This window comes from Eucyclogobius newberryi, unplaced genomic scaffold (assembly GCF_026437365.1).
Source record: "Eucyclogobius newberryi isolate DKJ021-1_F unplaced genomic scaffold, fEucNew1.0.hap1 SCAF_579, whole genome shotgun sequence".
Taxonomy (NCBI): domain Eukaryota; kingdom Metazoa; phylum Chordata; class Actinopteri; order Gobiiformes; family Gobiidae; genus Eucyclogobius; species Eucyclogobius newberryi.
Genome location: NW_027316255.1, coordinates 20,001 through 35,587, shown reverse-complemented (window position 1 = coordinate 35,587; position 15,587 = coordinate 20,001). Strand labels below are relative to the sequence as shown.

Here is a 15,587-nt window from a genome sequence, read left to right as displayed (position 1 = left end):
TCGACGCTCATAATTTTCTGTGCTATTACCCGCGCGACCAATACGGCAAAAGGCTACTCGACCTCGACGTCAAGTCTTGCGAAATAGACATTGGATTCATCTGTTTCACGTCAACGGTGTGTTTCAACTTGTTCTCCGTGATGGCTGCGTTCGTGTACCATTTCATGAGATTTCAGATAACCTACGCCTACTACATCTTCTTGGCTTGGCTCGCCGATACGAAAAACAAACACAGGAAAGTGCAGAACCTGTATGATGCCTTCGTGTCCTACAATGTCCACGATGAAGCCTGGGTCTACGGAGAACTCATGAAGCATCTGGAGGAGGAGCAGGGCTGGAAGCTGTGTCTGCACCATCGCGACTTTGAACCCGGTAGGTTTTTTTCCATTCTCTCGTTTTTTTTTATCAGGAAAATAGCTTCGGTCATTTCAGACAGATGGCATCGGCCTTTATAACGTCGTTTTTGAAAGAAATACCGTATTTTTTGCACTATAAGGCGCATTGTCAACGAAAGGTCTATTTTCTATAATTTTTCTTATATTAGGCGCATTAGGCGAAATAAATCGCTTCGAGGTCAATAAGAACAACCAGAAATAACCCATGTCTAAGGCGCACTGTAGTTTTTTTGAGAAAATTCTAGGCTTTTAAGTGCGCCTTATAGTGCGGAAAATACGGTAGCCAAATCATGATTCACAAATGTTGAACTTTATCACTATTTGTTCACAATCGGCTTCACAAACTTGTCTATTATAGTCTAGTATATTAATCCTATAACAGTCACATGTCCATGGGCTTGTGAAAAAATTAATTTCACCTTAATTTGTGCTGGAAATGTAGACTTTTGGATGTATGTAGAGCATTTTTTTTTTTTGTTATAGAGTAATTACAAATATATGAATCCTAAACCAGGTCAACAAATATGTAATGTTGTGTCCTTGTTCTTGGCTGTAGATACTGGTCATAGGTTTATTCATATTTTGCTATGCTTTTTTTCAGCGCAGCAGCATTTTCACAATTTCAGCAATACATTTCGATCATAATGAAAGAGAGATATTAACCCTAAACCAGGTCAACAAATCTTAAAATCTGACAGTTAAACAGCAAATGTTACCATCAATCTCACACTTCACTGACAATTCACTATATTTTATACCGCCTCATATCGCATCACAGGTTTATTCAGATTTCTTGTGTTTTCTTTTCTGTTCCGTCAGAGCTGCAGCATTTTCACAATAACAGCAATAGATTTCAATCACAATTACATATTTTTTATACTAATTTTAGGTTTTCTTTTGAGAATCCACTTATTCGTGGGAATAAAATTTTGCCTTTGCCTATCCAGTTTCATTTAATGTTTAATAGTGTCAGTCAAAACCAGATTGGCAGAAGAAAAGAGGAAACGAAAATGCCTATTTCCATGCCAATGTTCCTTTTATGCCAACATGTCTGTGTTTCCCAAGGATCAACTGACCAAAAACACCAGCCACAGTTTGTACTTTCTGTTTTGTTGACAGTTCCGTGGTTGCAGTGTTGTAGTTTGTCCTCTGAGGGGCGTCGCAGTCATGTCATGTGTATATTTCTCAGGGAGGCCTATAGTGGACAACATCACAGACGCCATATATGGAAGCAGGAAGACTCTCTGTGTGATCAGCAGAAGATATCTACAAAGTGAGTGGTGCTCCAGGGAGATGCAAGTGGCCAGGTAATTTACGTTTAATGTGATCATTTCTAATCATTTGTTTTCATTGTTCATATATTTTAATAGTTTATGGTGTTTGAGGAAATCTAAAATACCTCTTATGATTAAAAAAATGTCCTGAAACTAATCTTTAAGTGCATTGAACTAACATTACCATAACAGTACAACTTAATACATAATGAAGGGGAATCTAAATATGTTAACCATTACTATATGTATATGTATAACCAACTATATTCATTTTACGAAACTGTATTAAAAGTACTAAAATAGCTGACGATTATTTCAATATTCTTGGAGGTAAAGAAACAGAAGGGAGTGAATACACAGGGATAAAGGGGAGGAAACATAAATAAATAATAGAATGAACAATAAATAAATAAATAAATACATATAAAAATAAAATAAAATAAAACATTTAATTAATTTTTAAAAATCAAAAAATGTAAAATGAAATACGAAATGCAAAATACAAAAATAGAGATGATTGTTATTGAAGGGGAATCTTAATGTTAACCATTACTATATTCTATAACCAACTATATTAATTTTACGAAACTGTATTAAAAGTATAACCAACTATATTAATTTTAGACTGTGTTACCCTTGGGTTAACTCCTTATACGCACAACACATAGTCGTGTTCCAGAATCATTCCGATATTATATATGTTGTTGTTGTTGTTGTTGTTGTTTTATGGCGGTTGACATCCGAGTGTTGCATTACCGCCAGACTTTATTCCTTAGACTTTGTCGTAGTCCTAAAAGTTCGGAATATGACGGTTGACGCCTCCTTCCGGTGTTCTTCCATGAGCTCTTTGGCACGTCTGTGGCCTTGAAGTCTGCAGCTCCGGGAAGGTGTCCGTCCTTATCAAAGAATGTCTCAAAAGGAGCAGTGAATGTCTCAAATGGAACAATAGACTGTGTGTTGTGCGTATAAGGAGTTAACTCAAGTGTAACACAGTCTAAAATGAATATAGTTGGCTATACTTTTAATACAGTTTCGTAAAATGAATATAGTTGGTTACACAATATAGTAATGATTAACATATTTAGATTCCCCTTAAATAACAATCATATCTATTTTTGTATTTTGTATTTTGCATTTTATATTTTGTATTTCATTTTAAAATGTTTAATTAAAAAAAAAAAAAATTGTTTATTTATTTATTTTTCATTCTGTCCATCCATCCATCCATTTTCTACCGCTTGTTCCCTTTTGGGGTCGCGGGTGACTGGAGCCTGTCCCAGTGACTTTCGGGCCTTTTTCATTCTATTATTTATTTATTTGTCCTCCCCTTTATCCCTTTGTATTCACTTTCCCTTCTGTTTCTTTACCTCGAAGAATATTGAAATAATCGTCGTTAATTATAGTCGTTATCTTGACTCCAAAGCACGAGCTGATTAAAGAGATTTTATGACCCAGAAAAAGTAGTCATGACATCAAAATGATACAAGAAATGTGTACCGTATTTTCCGCACTATAAGGCACAATAAGTGTGCCTTATAATCCAGTGCGCCTTATATATGGATTGATTAATATGTCACAGCAACTGCCAAAAGATTATGTGGGAAATCTGGCCACTTTCCTCGCAAACTGCATTAATGCGCCTTATAGTCCGGTGCACTTTATATATGAAAAATGATCAAAAATAGACCATTCATTGACAGTGCGCCTTATAGTGCGGAAAATACGGTATGTTATGTTTCTGATTAAAAAAAATCTGTTCTTTGTCAACGCCGCCTGGGTCAAATAGTTTCTCCCACATTCCGTTCGAATGCGTCTCGGTCTGGAATCGAACCATTGGGGGCGTCAAAAAAAACTTTCCAGCATTTACCGGTTCAACCACCGCCGCTAATTTGTGTCACGTGTCTCTGAAATGCGGAAGACGTCTCTCAAATATTTTCAGAACAGTCAGAACAAACTATATAACTTAATTTACTTCAGACTGTTGACTCAGCAGAAGTCGGCAACGTTTCTCAGTCTGTGTTATTTTTATCCTTTCCTTGTAATCCACCATGTTTGTTTAGACACGAACGGACAATGCGTCTGTCTGATTGGTTAATCCGCCTGTCAATCACTCCCTTTGGAAATTGAAAAGTCGTCTGTCAAAACGTGTTGGGAATGGCTGGTCAGGCAAGTAAAATCCCTGCCTCACCGTTCATTTCTTTTTAGACGGGACAGCGTAGCGTGGAATGGGGATGAGAGCGGGGAGGGCACGCAGCAAACTTGTACCACGCTGAACAATGTTTCTCTTTCCTCCCGTTTCCCCCGTCTCTCCCGCCGCAGTTTCCGGCTGTTCGACGAGCGCAAAGACGTGCTGGTCCTGGTGTTCCTGGAGGACATCCCGGCGTCCCACCTGTCTCCGTTCTACCGCATGAGGAAAGCGCTGAGGCGGCAGACCTACCTCAGCTGGCCCGGAGCGGCGGGGGCGGCGGGACCGGAGGCGCATCTGTTCTGGGAGAAACTGGGACGGGCGCTGACCAGCACGGAGTCGGAGGCGGCGGACAGGCTGCTGCTGACCGTGACGGACGAACAGTGAGAGAGAACTGACCTCCTCGACGCTCCGAACGATTGTACTGGCCGAGAACAGAAGCAGGAAATGACAACAGAAATGGCACAATGTTTGATGTACCGTATTTTCTGGACTATAAGTCGCACCAGGGTATAAGTCGCACAAGCCAAAAAATGCATAATAGAGAAGAAAAAAGCATATATAAGTTGCACTGGAGTATGAAATGCGGTTACAAGTGTGAAAATAACAAATAATATCACATATAAGTCACTCTGGAGTATAAGTATATAAGTATAAATATAAGTATAAGTCGCACAGCGGCCAAAACTATGAAAAAAATACGGTACTTATACATCAAAGTGGCTTTCAGTAAAGTCAGTTATACATGTTTACCTCGTATAAGAGACGAGATGTCTATAAAAAATTGTACATATACTTAATTATGATCATTAATGACTTTATTCGTATCGTCTGAATAAATACAGTCTGTCCTGATTAATGACAGTTTCAGTTTGCAATTAGTGTGTTTGCAGGTGTTAATGCAGCGGCCTGGAAGTGTTCAACGAGGACAAAAATGTGGTTTCACAGCTAAAGTTCCAAAGTACGTCTTTATTATTGCAGCTTGACCTGTTCTGGCATGACTAACACACACCGAGGAAGTGAAACGCACACAGAGGAAGTGAAACACACACAGATGAAGTGAAACACACACAGAGGAAGTGAAACACACACAGATGAAGTGAAACACACACCGAGGAAGTGAAACGCACACAGAGGAAGTGAAACACACACAGATGAAGTGAAACACACACAGAGGACGTGAAACACACACAGATGAAGTGAAACACACACAGATGAAGTGAAACACACACAGATGAAGTGAAACACACACAGATGAAGTGAAACACACACAGATGAAGTGAAACACACACAGAGGACGTGAAACACACACAGATGAAGTGAAACACACACAGATGAAGTGAAACACACACAGAGGAAGTCAAACGGACACAGAGGAAGTGAAACACACACAGAGGACGTGAAACACACACCGAGGAAGTGAAACACACACAGATGAAGTGAAACACACACAGAGGAAGTCAAACGGACACAGAGGAAGTGAAACACACACAGAGGAAGTCAAACGCACACAGAGGAAGTCAAACGCACACAGAGGAAGTGAAACACACACAGAGGAAGTCAAACACACACCGAGGAAGTCAAACGCACACAGAGGAAGTCAAACGCACACAGAGGAAGTGAAACACACACAGAGGAAGTCAAACACACACAGAGGAAGTCAAACACACACAGAGGAAGTCAAACACACACAGAGGAAGTCAAACACACACAGAGGAAGTGAAACACACACAAAGGAAGTCAAACGCACATAGAGGAAGTCAAACACACACAGAGGAAGTCAAACACCGAGGAAGTCAAACACACACAGAGGAAGTGAAACACACACAAAGGAAGTCAAACGCACATAGAGGAAGTGAAACGCACACAGAGGAAGTCAAACACACACAGAGGAAGTCAAGCGCACACAGAGGAAGTCAAACACACACAGAGGAAGTGAAACACACACAGAGGAAGTCAAGCGCACACAGAGGAAGTCAAACACACACAGAGGAAGTGAAACACACACAGAGGAAGTCAAGCGCACACAGAGGAAGTGAAACACACACAGAGGAAGTCTGACTTCATCGCCACCACAGACATTGTTGATTAATTTCTCTCACACAGAGGAAGTGATACGCACATAGAGGAAGTGATACGCACATAGAGGAAGTCATGGTGTGTGAACTGTGGCCTACATAACTTTCAATGGGATTTTACGTTTCTTTCTCATGGCTAAACTGAAGACTAAAATATACTGAGAATAATCTATTATATTGTTTAAGTTTAATGAGGAGTAACGCTAAAAGTGCCTTTATACTGCACCAGTCGCTTGATAAAACGGTCTGTAAATCATGTTTTCATCATCAATGTCAGTGCATTCTTCCATCAATTTATACATGTTAACTTAACTCTGCAATGCTGTACTTTTATATATATATATATATATATATATATATATATATATATATATATATATATATATATATATATATATATTGTGGGACTAGCAAATAGGGCACCCCCCGAAATGTATTTTATTTCATGTTATAATTTATTTAATATCATTTTGTTTGTTTTAGAAAGACAGACTGTGTTCAATTCGCTTTGATTTGCATTAGTGTAGTTCCTATGCCACACCACAAGGGGAGCTCTATTATCTCCGTATCTGGGGCGTCTGCTCAAAGAAGAACTGTTTCCTGTAACAACAGAGAGCATGACATGGACATTGACAAATGTTTGTCTTTGTTACAGGTAAAGTGGTAAAACAAATGTTTATATTGGAACTGTGAACATGAATAAGGCAATAGAGAGACAGTTTAGGCCGAAATTGTCTGTAAGATTATGAAGTTGAAGCCTGGTTGTTGTTGTATTGTAACTTTGTGCTATGCTAACATTAGTATGCTAATATGCTAATTGAAACAAAGGGGATCACCAGGAGAGTTAAAAATGACACTTTTGCTTAATCTAAAAACGTTCTAAGAGAACAAAGACACATGTCTGTCACAAATTTGTTTATGTATATGATATTTTGTTATTTTATGATTATTTTGAGCTATTGTACATTGAAAAAGAAGAACTGTTTCCTGTAACAACAGAGAGCATGACATGGACATTGACAAATGTTTGTCTTTGTTACAGAAGTAAACAACAATGAAAATACACTTTGAACCTCATATTTGAAGTGTGCAACAAAATCTGGTGTCAGAAGTGAGATCAGCGGTGCAGCAAGAAACAGAGATGCAAGAGATGGAGTTTGAACAACTACAAGACCAGCTCAGTGAAGTCTTGGTGCAACTGAACTGTGAGCAACTCCTGGAGGTATGCGTGCACGGTAAAATCTCAACTGAAAACTTGAAAAAGAAGCACACGCTGATCAGAGCCATAAGTGAAGTAGTTGATAAAGCTACAGAAGATGAGGAAGAGGAAGTGGCACGTGAGTTTCTAACCCGCTTGATAACATTTGCAAATGGTCTGAAAGGAAGAACTGACACAACTAAGTCTGGTACAGAAAATCCCAGTCCAGAGGCAGCAATGTTGGCCGGTCTGAAAGAACAATATGCCGCTCTCCAAGTTAACTTCCAGACAGCAACACAAAAACTGGAGGAAGAAATGGCAAAACTCACAACTAGTGCAACTAAACATGAACAAAAGCCATCTTTTGTCCCCAGGTCAGCTACTCCACCGCCAACTCAGCTACCTGAGTTTATCATACGCAGAGAATTCAAAATTAATGGTCAAATTGGAGAAAAAGGACAAAAGGATAAATTATCATACTCCAATCTCATTCATCAGATCGAGATGGGACGGAGAAAAGGGCACAGTGAAGCCGAAATAGTGGAAGCTGTGATCAGAGCTGTTAGCCCAGGCCTGACTCTCCGTGATATGTTAGAGATCAAAACAGACTTGACACTAGCTCAACTCCGAACTATCCTTAAAGGACACTACAAAGAGGATAGCTCAACTGATCTCTACCACAGACTGATTAACATCACCCAAGAACACAATGAGTCCCCACAGAACTTTTTGTTCAGAGCAATAGAGTTAAAGGAGCGTCTCTTTGCTTCATCAAGAGAGCCAGGGGCAGAAGAACAGTACAGTGCTGAGCTAATACAAAAAAAGTTTCTGCGAGCTGTGGGTACAGGACTCATAAATGATAATATCAAGTACCAAATAAAAAGCTACCTTGATGATGCTGAGGTTACTGATGATATCCTGATTGCAAAGATTAATGAAGCAGCAAGCCTTGAGTGGGAGAGGCAACAGAAGTTTCGAAAACACAGCAAGGAAACAAGAATCAGGGAAATAAAAGCAGAACCTCAGACATCGAAAGAAGCAGAGATGAATGCTGTTGGAGGCCGTGAACTGTCGTCTGCTGTGCCGCAAAAGACTAAAACACTGCCTACAGTGTCTCATAGAGAATCTGAACTGCTGGACGTTATAAGCAAACTTAAAGGGGAAATAGCTGAAATAAAAAGTGCCATTGTCGAATCAAAAAGATATTCCCCCCAACCACGCATAAATAAGAAAAGAGGCTGTAAGAAGTGCCAAGAGCGTGACCAGGAGGAACAGTGTGATCATTGCTTTAAATGTGGACAGAGTGGTCACCTTTCCAGAGGATGTAGGGCCCGAAGAAAGCCCATGGACCGAACTGAGCCAATAGATCTCTCAGCTAGCATGGTACAAACGCTTCCACTGGTTCCACAGTCAAAACAAAAAGAGCAAAGTGATATGCACAAACTCATTACAGACAGTATTCAGTATCTTGAAACAAAAGGAGCAGCTGACCTTGAAGAAAAAGAAAGAACAGTAGTGAGCATTAATCTCCTCTCACCAGAACGAAGAGCCCAGCTCCTCCACCTGATTGGTAAGAAACACATGATCATCTGCAGGTTTGATGGACTTGAAACAAAGGCATTGTGGGACACAGGCTCACAAGTCTGTCTCATCAACGAGAAATGGAGACAGCAGAATATTCCGCATACAAAAGTGAGAAGTCTGTCAGAAATCCTGGGCCATAGCATATTGGACGGAAGGGCAGTGAACCAAACTCCAATTCCTTTTCATGGGTGGGTGGAGGTGAAGTTTGAGCTTCCTACTTCTGAGGTCACACAGATGGAGCTGCTCGTGCCAGTGCTGGTAACAGGTCAAGAGGAAATTGCAGAGGATCCCATCATTGGTTTCAATGTAATCGAGTACCTGCTGGATAGGGGCATATATCCACCACGTGCCATGACAGATGCTGTCAGTGCAGCTTTCTCCTTTGACTGCAAGAAAACTGAAGTGTTTTTGAAAGTGATGAGAAATAAAGAGAAAGGGCTAAGAGAAGGCATGGTGAAAACAGGAAAAGAACTGATTACCATTCCTGCAGGCAAAACAAAAACTGTCCGGTGTAATGTGAGAACCAGTCCCCTTCCAGAACAACAAGATGTCCTGTTTGAGCCAAGTTCTCCTTTGCATCTACCAGAGGGCTTGGGGGTTCAAGAGAGTGTGGTGCGACTACAACGAGGGACGTGGTCTAGTGTCACCCTGCCAATCACAAACGGCACGGCTCATGACATCTTCCTGTCTCCACGAACCACACTAGGACAAACTCAAGCGGTGAAGACAATATACCCAGCTAACACAAAAACAGCGGAAATGATGCAACCGGAGGTAATGACGCAAACTATTGAACAGACTGTAGAACAACCAAGTAGGATTAACGAACAAGACAACAGTTTATGGGATCCGCCAGTTCCCCTGGATCATCTTGGCCCCGCACAACAGCTCAGAGTGAGACAAGTGCTGAGAGAAATGAGCAATGTCTTTGCTCGGAATGACAAGGATGTGGGAACCATACCATCCCTGCAGCTTAAGATCCGCCTCAGTGACCCTACACCGGTACGACACACCTATATTTCTGTACCAAAACCGCTCCATAAAGAAGTCAAAGAGTACCTTGAGGACCTCTTGAACAGAGGCTGGATCACCAAGTCCAAATCGCCCTACTCCAGTCCAATTGTATGCGTGAGGAAAAAGGACGGCAGCCTCCGCCTGTGCTGTGATTACAGAGGGTTGAACCGAAAGTCTATCCCGGACCGCCATCCCATTCCGCGGATCCAAGACATGCTTAATACGTTAACAGGGAGTTCCTGGTTTTCGGTGTTGGACCAAGGAAAGGCCTATCACCAGGGCTTTCTAGAGGAATCAAGTCGTCCGTTCACAGCATTCATCACTCCATGGGGATTATATGAGTGGGTGAGAATACCTTTTGGCTTATCATCTGCCCCAGCTGAGTTCCAGAGGTCAATGGAGGAGTGTCTGTTGGGGCTACGAGATGAGATTTGCTTGCCTTACCTGGACGACAACCTGGTCCACTCCAAAACGTTTAATGATCATCTTAATGATCTAAAGAGTGTCCTGCAGCGCTATGAGACGCATGGAGTGAAACTTACACCCAAGAAATGTGAGCTCTTTAAGAATCAGGTGCGATTTCTGGGCAGGCTAGTCACTAACGATGGATACACAATGGACCCTGCAGACATTGCCCCTGTTCAGGCACTCAAGGAGAAGAAACCGACAACAATCGGTGAAGTAAGGAAACTGCTGGGATTTGTCTCCTATTACAGAAGCTATATTCCTAACTTCTCACGCATAGCCACCCCTCTTTATAACCTCTTGACAAAAGACAATGCCTCAAAAGAAAAACCAGCTCTAAAGAAGACAAGAAAGATAAAGATGGTAAAAAGTGGTCAGCTCCCAGCATCTTACCCTGTTGTGTGGACAACTGAACATGAACAAGTTCTGAATAAGCTCATCGATTTCCTGTCACAGCCGCCAATCCTGGGGTACCCTGATTTTGAACAGCCATTCATTTTACACTGTGATGCATCCCAGGAGGGTTTAGGAGCAGTGCTTTACCAGAACCAGCAGGGGAAGTTGCGTGTTATTGCATACGGGTCCAGAACTCTAACTGCCCCAGAGAAGAACTACCATCTCCACTCGGGAAAATTGGAGTTTCTGGCCCTCAAGTGGGCCATATGTGAGCGCTTCAGAGACTATTTGTACTATTCACCGCCTTTTCTGGTCTACACAGATAACAACCCCCTCACATATGTGCTCACGACTGCCAAGCTAAATGCAACCACACACCAGTGGGTCGCCGAACTCGCAGACTTCCAGTTCATGATCAAATATCGTCCTGGAAGAGCTAATCGTGATGCAGATGGCTTATCACGCATGCCACTGGACATGGAAAGATACATGGAAAGTTGCACACAGACAGTGGCACATGAAGTGATGCACAGCGTGACACAGGCTCTGTCTGTCAATGCAGAAAGTACTGACCCCTGGCTGTGTCCATTCACGATCTCTTCTGCAATAGCTGATCAGGAAGTAGAACAAATGACGATGTCAGTACAAGGACTGTCCCGAACTGCTCTCAGAGAAGCACAGTGTGATGATCCTATCATTGGACAGGTGTTGAAATATGTCTCCTCAAATCACTGGCCGAAAGGTGTGAAACAGATTCAAAACACAGATGTAGCTGCCCTAGCTCGAGAAAAGCAAAAACTCCACATCAATGAAGACGGGCTACTGTACCGAAGAACAGCAAACCGGTCCCAGCTGGTTCTGCCCAAGAAATACCATGAACTCGTCTACAAAGAGCTGCATGAGGAGATGGGACACCTTGGAGTGGAGAGAGTCTTAAACCTCGTCCGAGACCGCTTCTACTGGCCTCATATGCAGCGCAATGTTGAACACCACATAACACGAGTATGCAGCTGCCTCAAGAACAAACGCCCAAACAAACCAACCAGAGCTCCTCTCACAAGCATCACAACAACGCACCCATTTGAGCTTGTGTCAATCGATTTCCTCCATCTGGAAAAATGTAAGGGTGGATATGAGTATATCCTGGTGGTAATGGACCATTTCACTCGATTCGCTCAAGCGTACGCCTGTAGGGACAAATCTGCAAAAACTGCTGCTGAGAAACTCTATGGAGACTTCATGTTGAAATTCGGCTTTCCTACAAGACTCCATCATGATCAAGGAAGGGAGTTTCAAAACAAACTGTTCGCCAAGCTTGAGGAGTACAGCGGAGTGAAGGGGTCCAGGACTACACCTTTTCACCCTCAGGGCAATGGCCAAGTGGAGAGGTTCAATAGGACACTGCTGAGCATGCTGCGGTGCCTGCCTGAGAAAGCGAAAGCAGACTGGAAAGCCTCTCTAGCAAAAGTGGTACATGCTTATAACTGCACCCGCAGTGAAGCCACAGGTTATGCACCGTATTTTCTCCTTTTTGGCCGCAACCCAAGACTTCCCATCGATTTGATGTTCGGACTCACTGCAAAAGACCAAAGTACATCTCACAGAGATTATGCAGAGAAATGGAGACACCGAATGAATGATGCTTACAGACTTGCCACAGAAACAGCCAACAAAGAAGGTGAACGTGGAAAAATGCAGTACGACAAGAAAACATATGGGGCAGATTTGAATCCTGGATCCAGAGTCTTGGTGAGAAATCTGAATGAAAGAGGCGGTCCGGGTAAATTGAGAGCGTTTTGGGAAGACCAAGTATACGTGGTGACTCAAAGGAAATATGAAGACAGTCCTGTATACGAGATACGGCCAGAAAGTGGAAAAGGACGAGTACGGATCATGCACAGAAACCTCCTGCTTCCTTGTGACTTCATGCCTGTGGAAAAAGTCAATTTGCCTTCACAAAAACAGAAGAAGAAGAGTAACAAACGGGCACAAAAACAGCAACCACAAGAAGAACACAGTTCAGATGAAGAGGATGAATGGAGAGGCATAAAAAGATTACAACTACAGAACGAGGGACCTGAGGAACACTATGAGCTGGCAGAGGAGACCACTTTAGAAGACCAAGAGGTGGAAAGACACTCAAGTGCAGTAGAGGAAAATGAGCCACAGATGGACGAACAGGAGATGGATGTTGAAAGCCTGGACGAGGACAATGACACACAAATCAATGGGGAAGACCATCAGTCTCCTGAGTCTGCAGGCAGTGACCAAGAAGACCCCGGTCCATCTTCGATGCAGCATACAAAGTATCCTTTAAGATTGAGAAAACCAAGACTAATGTTTACTTACCATAGGTTGGGACAACCCACTTTGTCAGATAAATAAGTGTTTAGTTGAACTGTTCAATAGCAACTATTCAGGTTCATAAGTTTAAAGTTTCAGCTTTAATGTTATTATTATTGTATTGACATAGCTCTTAAGTACTATTTTAATTTATTTTTGATATATTTGGTTGATGGTAAAGCCTGACATTTTCTTATGATAGGAGGTTATTGCTATGTTAAGAAACCTTACTCAGAGAAAGTGCAGATACCCCTGGCATGTAAGGGAGGAGGCAGTGGACGGTTATAGTGCACGATAACCTTTGCTGCGCACATATGACATCAACGGGAGATACATGTCATATGGTCTTCTTGAAGAAGTTATGCACCTTATAGACTGTGAACTCTGACTCCTACCTTGCTTTAACTTCGAACTATGTAACGCATAAAAGAAACATATGGACTGATAATGTCAGAATGTCGGGACGCCATTTAATTTTGGAGGGGAGAGTGTGGGACTAGCAAATAGGGCACCCCCCGAAATGTATTTTATTTCATGTTATAATTTATTTAATATCATTTTGTTTGTTTTAGAAAGACAGACTGTGTTCAATTCGCTTTGATTTGCATTAGTGTAGTTCCTATGCCACACCACAAGGGGAGCTCTATTATCTCCGTATCTGGGGCGTCTGCTCAAAGAAGAACTGTTTCCTGTAACAACAGAGAGCATGACATGGACATTGACAAATGTTTGTCTTTGTTACAGGTAAAGTGGTAAAACAAATGTTTATATTGGAACTGTGAACATGAATAAGGCAATAGAGAGACAGTTTAGGCCGAAATTGTCTGTAAGATTATGAAGTTGAAGCCTGGTTGTTGTTGTATTGTAACTTTGTGCTATGCTAACATTAGTATGCTAATATGCTAATTGAAACAAAGGGGATCACCAGGAGAGTTAAAAATGACACTTTTGCTTAATCTAAAAACGTTCTAAGAGAACAAAGACACATGTCTGTCACAAATTTGTTTATGTATATGATATTTTGTTATTTTATGATTATTTTGAGCTATTGTACATTGAAAAAGAAGAACTGTTTCCTGTAACAACAGAGAGCATGACATGGACATTGACAAATGTTTGTCTTTGTTACAGAAGTAAACAACAATGAAAATACACTTTGAACCTCATATTTGAAGTGTGCAACAATATATATATATATATATATATATATATGCACATGCACATGAAAACAATACTGGGCTTTGACAGTGTCAGAGTTCACTCAGGTCTTGTTGTTGAGATTTTCATATTATTTGTACTAAACAGAAGCTTCATGCTGAAAACCTCTTATACAAATACAGTAGTGAATAATTTAACTTTGTCTAAGTCAGACACTGACAACAAAGATACACCTTGTGTAGTAAAACATGACTTTAATGCATTCACTTTAGTGAACAGTAACAGAATCACTGCAACAGTTGTTACATAGTGTTTGTTGTGTATTACAAATACTACTCTAGTCTGTTCAGAAAATAGAACAATACAGAATATTATATATATTATATATACATTAGTATAGTTTAAGAATATAATAACACACACATTTAAATAGCAAAAGGGAATTTAACGGCTTCTTCTGAGTTATTTCACATTTCATTTGGTCTCCTTAGTGTTTCTTCATGACTGATTTCACCTGCTGTCGCCTCTGACTACAATGAAGAAGAAACACAACATAAGTACAGAGTACAAACATACATCTGCATGATTATGGTGGTACTTTATGGTGGTACTTTATGGTGGTACTTTGTGGTGGTACTTTGTGGTGGTACTTTATGGTGGTACTTTGTGGTGGTACTTTGTGGTGGTACTTTGTGGTGGTACTTTGTGGTGGTACTTTATGGTGGTACTTTGTGGTGGTACTTTGTGGTGGTACTTTGTGGTGGTACTTTGTGGTGGTACTTTGTGGTGGTACTTTGTGGTGGTACTTTATGGTGGTACTTTGTGGTGGTACTTTGTGGTGGTACTTTGTGGTGGTACTTTGTGGTGGTACTTACTTGACACACTTCATGCCTCTTTGGGTCTGCGGGGCCAGTGGGTCGGCGCACACGAATCTGCCGTTGGTTTGGTGGAAACTGGGAAAGAACGAACAGCCAGATTAAACAAGAGTCACACGTGTCACACTCCTCACTAAACATGAACTATCAAGACCACACACTCCTCCCACCAAGACCACACACTCCTCCCACCAAGACCACACACTCCTCCCACCAAGATCACACACTCCTCCCACCAAGACCACACACTCCTCCCACCAAGACCACACACTCCTCCCACCAAGACCACACACTCCTCCCACCAAGACCACACACTCCTCCCACCAAGACCACACACTCCTCCCACCAAGACCACACACTCCTCCCACCAAGACCACACACTCCTCCCACCAAGACCACACACTCCATCACACACTCCATCACACACTCCATCACACACTCCTCCCACTAAGACCACACACTCCTCCCACCAAGATCACACACTCCATCACACACTCCATCACACACTCCATCACACACTCCTCCCACTAAGACCACACACTCCTCCCACCAAGATCACACACTCCATCACACACTCCATCACACACTCCTCCCACCAAGATCACACATTCCTCCCACCAAG

General features: G+C 41.7%; 2 protein-coding genes across 2 annotated transcripts in view; one reads left to right on the top strand and one right to left on the bottom strand.

The window, feature by feature from the left end:
• Positions 1-103: 103 nt before the first annotated feature.
• LOC140346071 (toll-like receptor 13) lies at positions 104-4,264 on the top strand. Its single transcript, XM_072432321.1, has 3 exons — positions 104-372; positions 1,585-1,702; positions 3,989-4,264. The coding sequence occupies exons 1-3, from the start codon at positions 141-143 to the stop codon at positions 4,239-4,241; spliced, it is 603 nt and encodes a 200-aa protein (XP_072288422.1). The 5' UTR covers positions 104-140; the 3' UTR covers positions 4,242-4,264.
• Positions 4,265-14,147: 9,883 nt separating this feature from the next.
• The window catches only part of LOC140346073 (C-C motif chemokine 20-like), a 4,841-nt gene continuing 3,401 nt past the window's right edge, over positions 14,148-15,587 (bottom strand). The window contains exons 3-4 of the mRNA XM_072432322.1: positions 14,966-15,043; positions 14,148-14,620 (exon numbers count right to left, since the gene is read on the bottom strand). Of these exons, the coding sequence (XP_072288423.1) occupies positions 14,578-14,620; positions 14,966-15,043 (121 nt within the window). The 3' untranslated portion in view covers positions 14,148-14,577. The remainder of the gene's footprint in view (positions 14,621-14,965; positions 15,044-15,587) is intronic.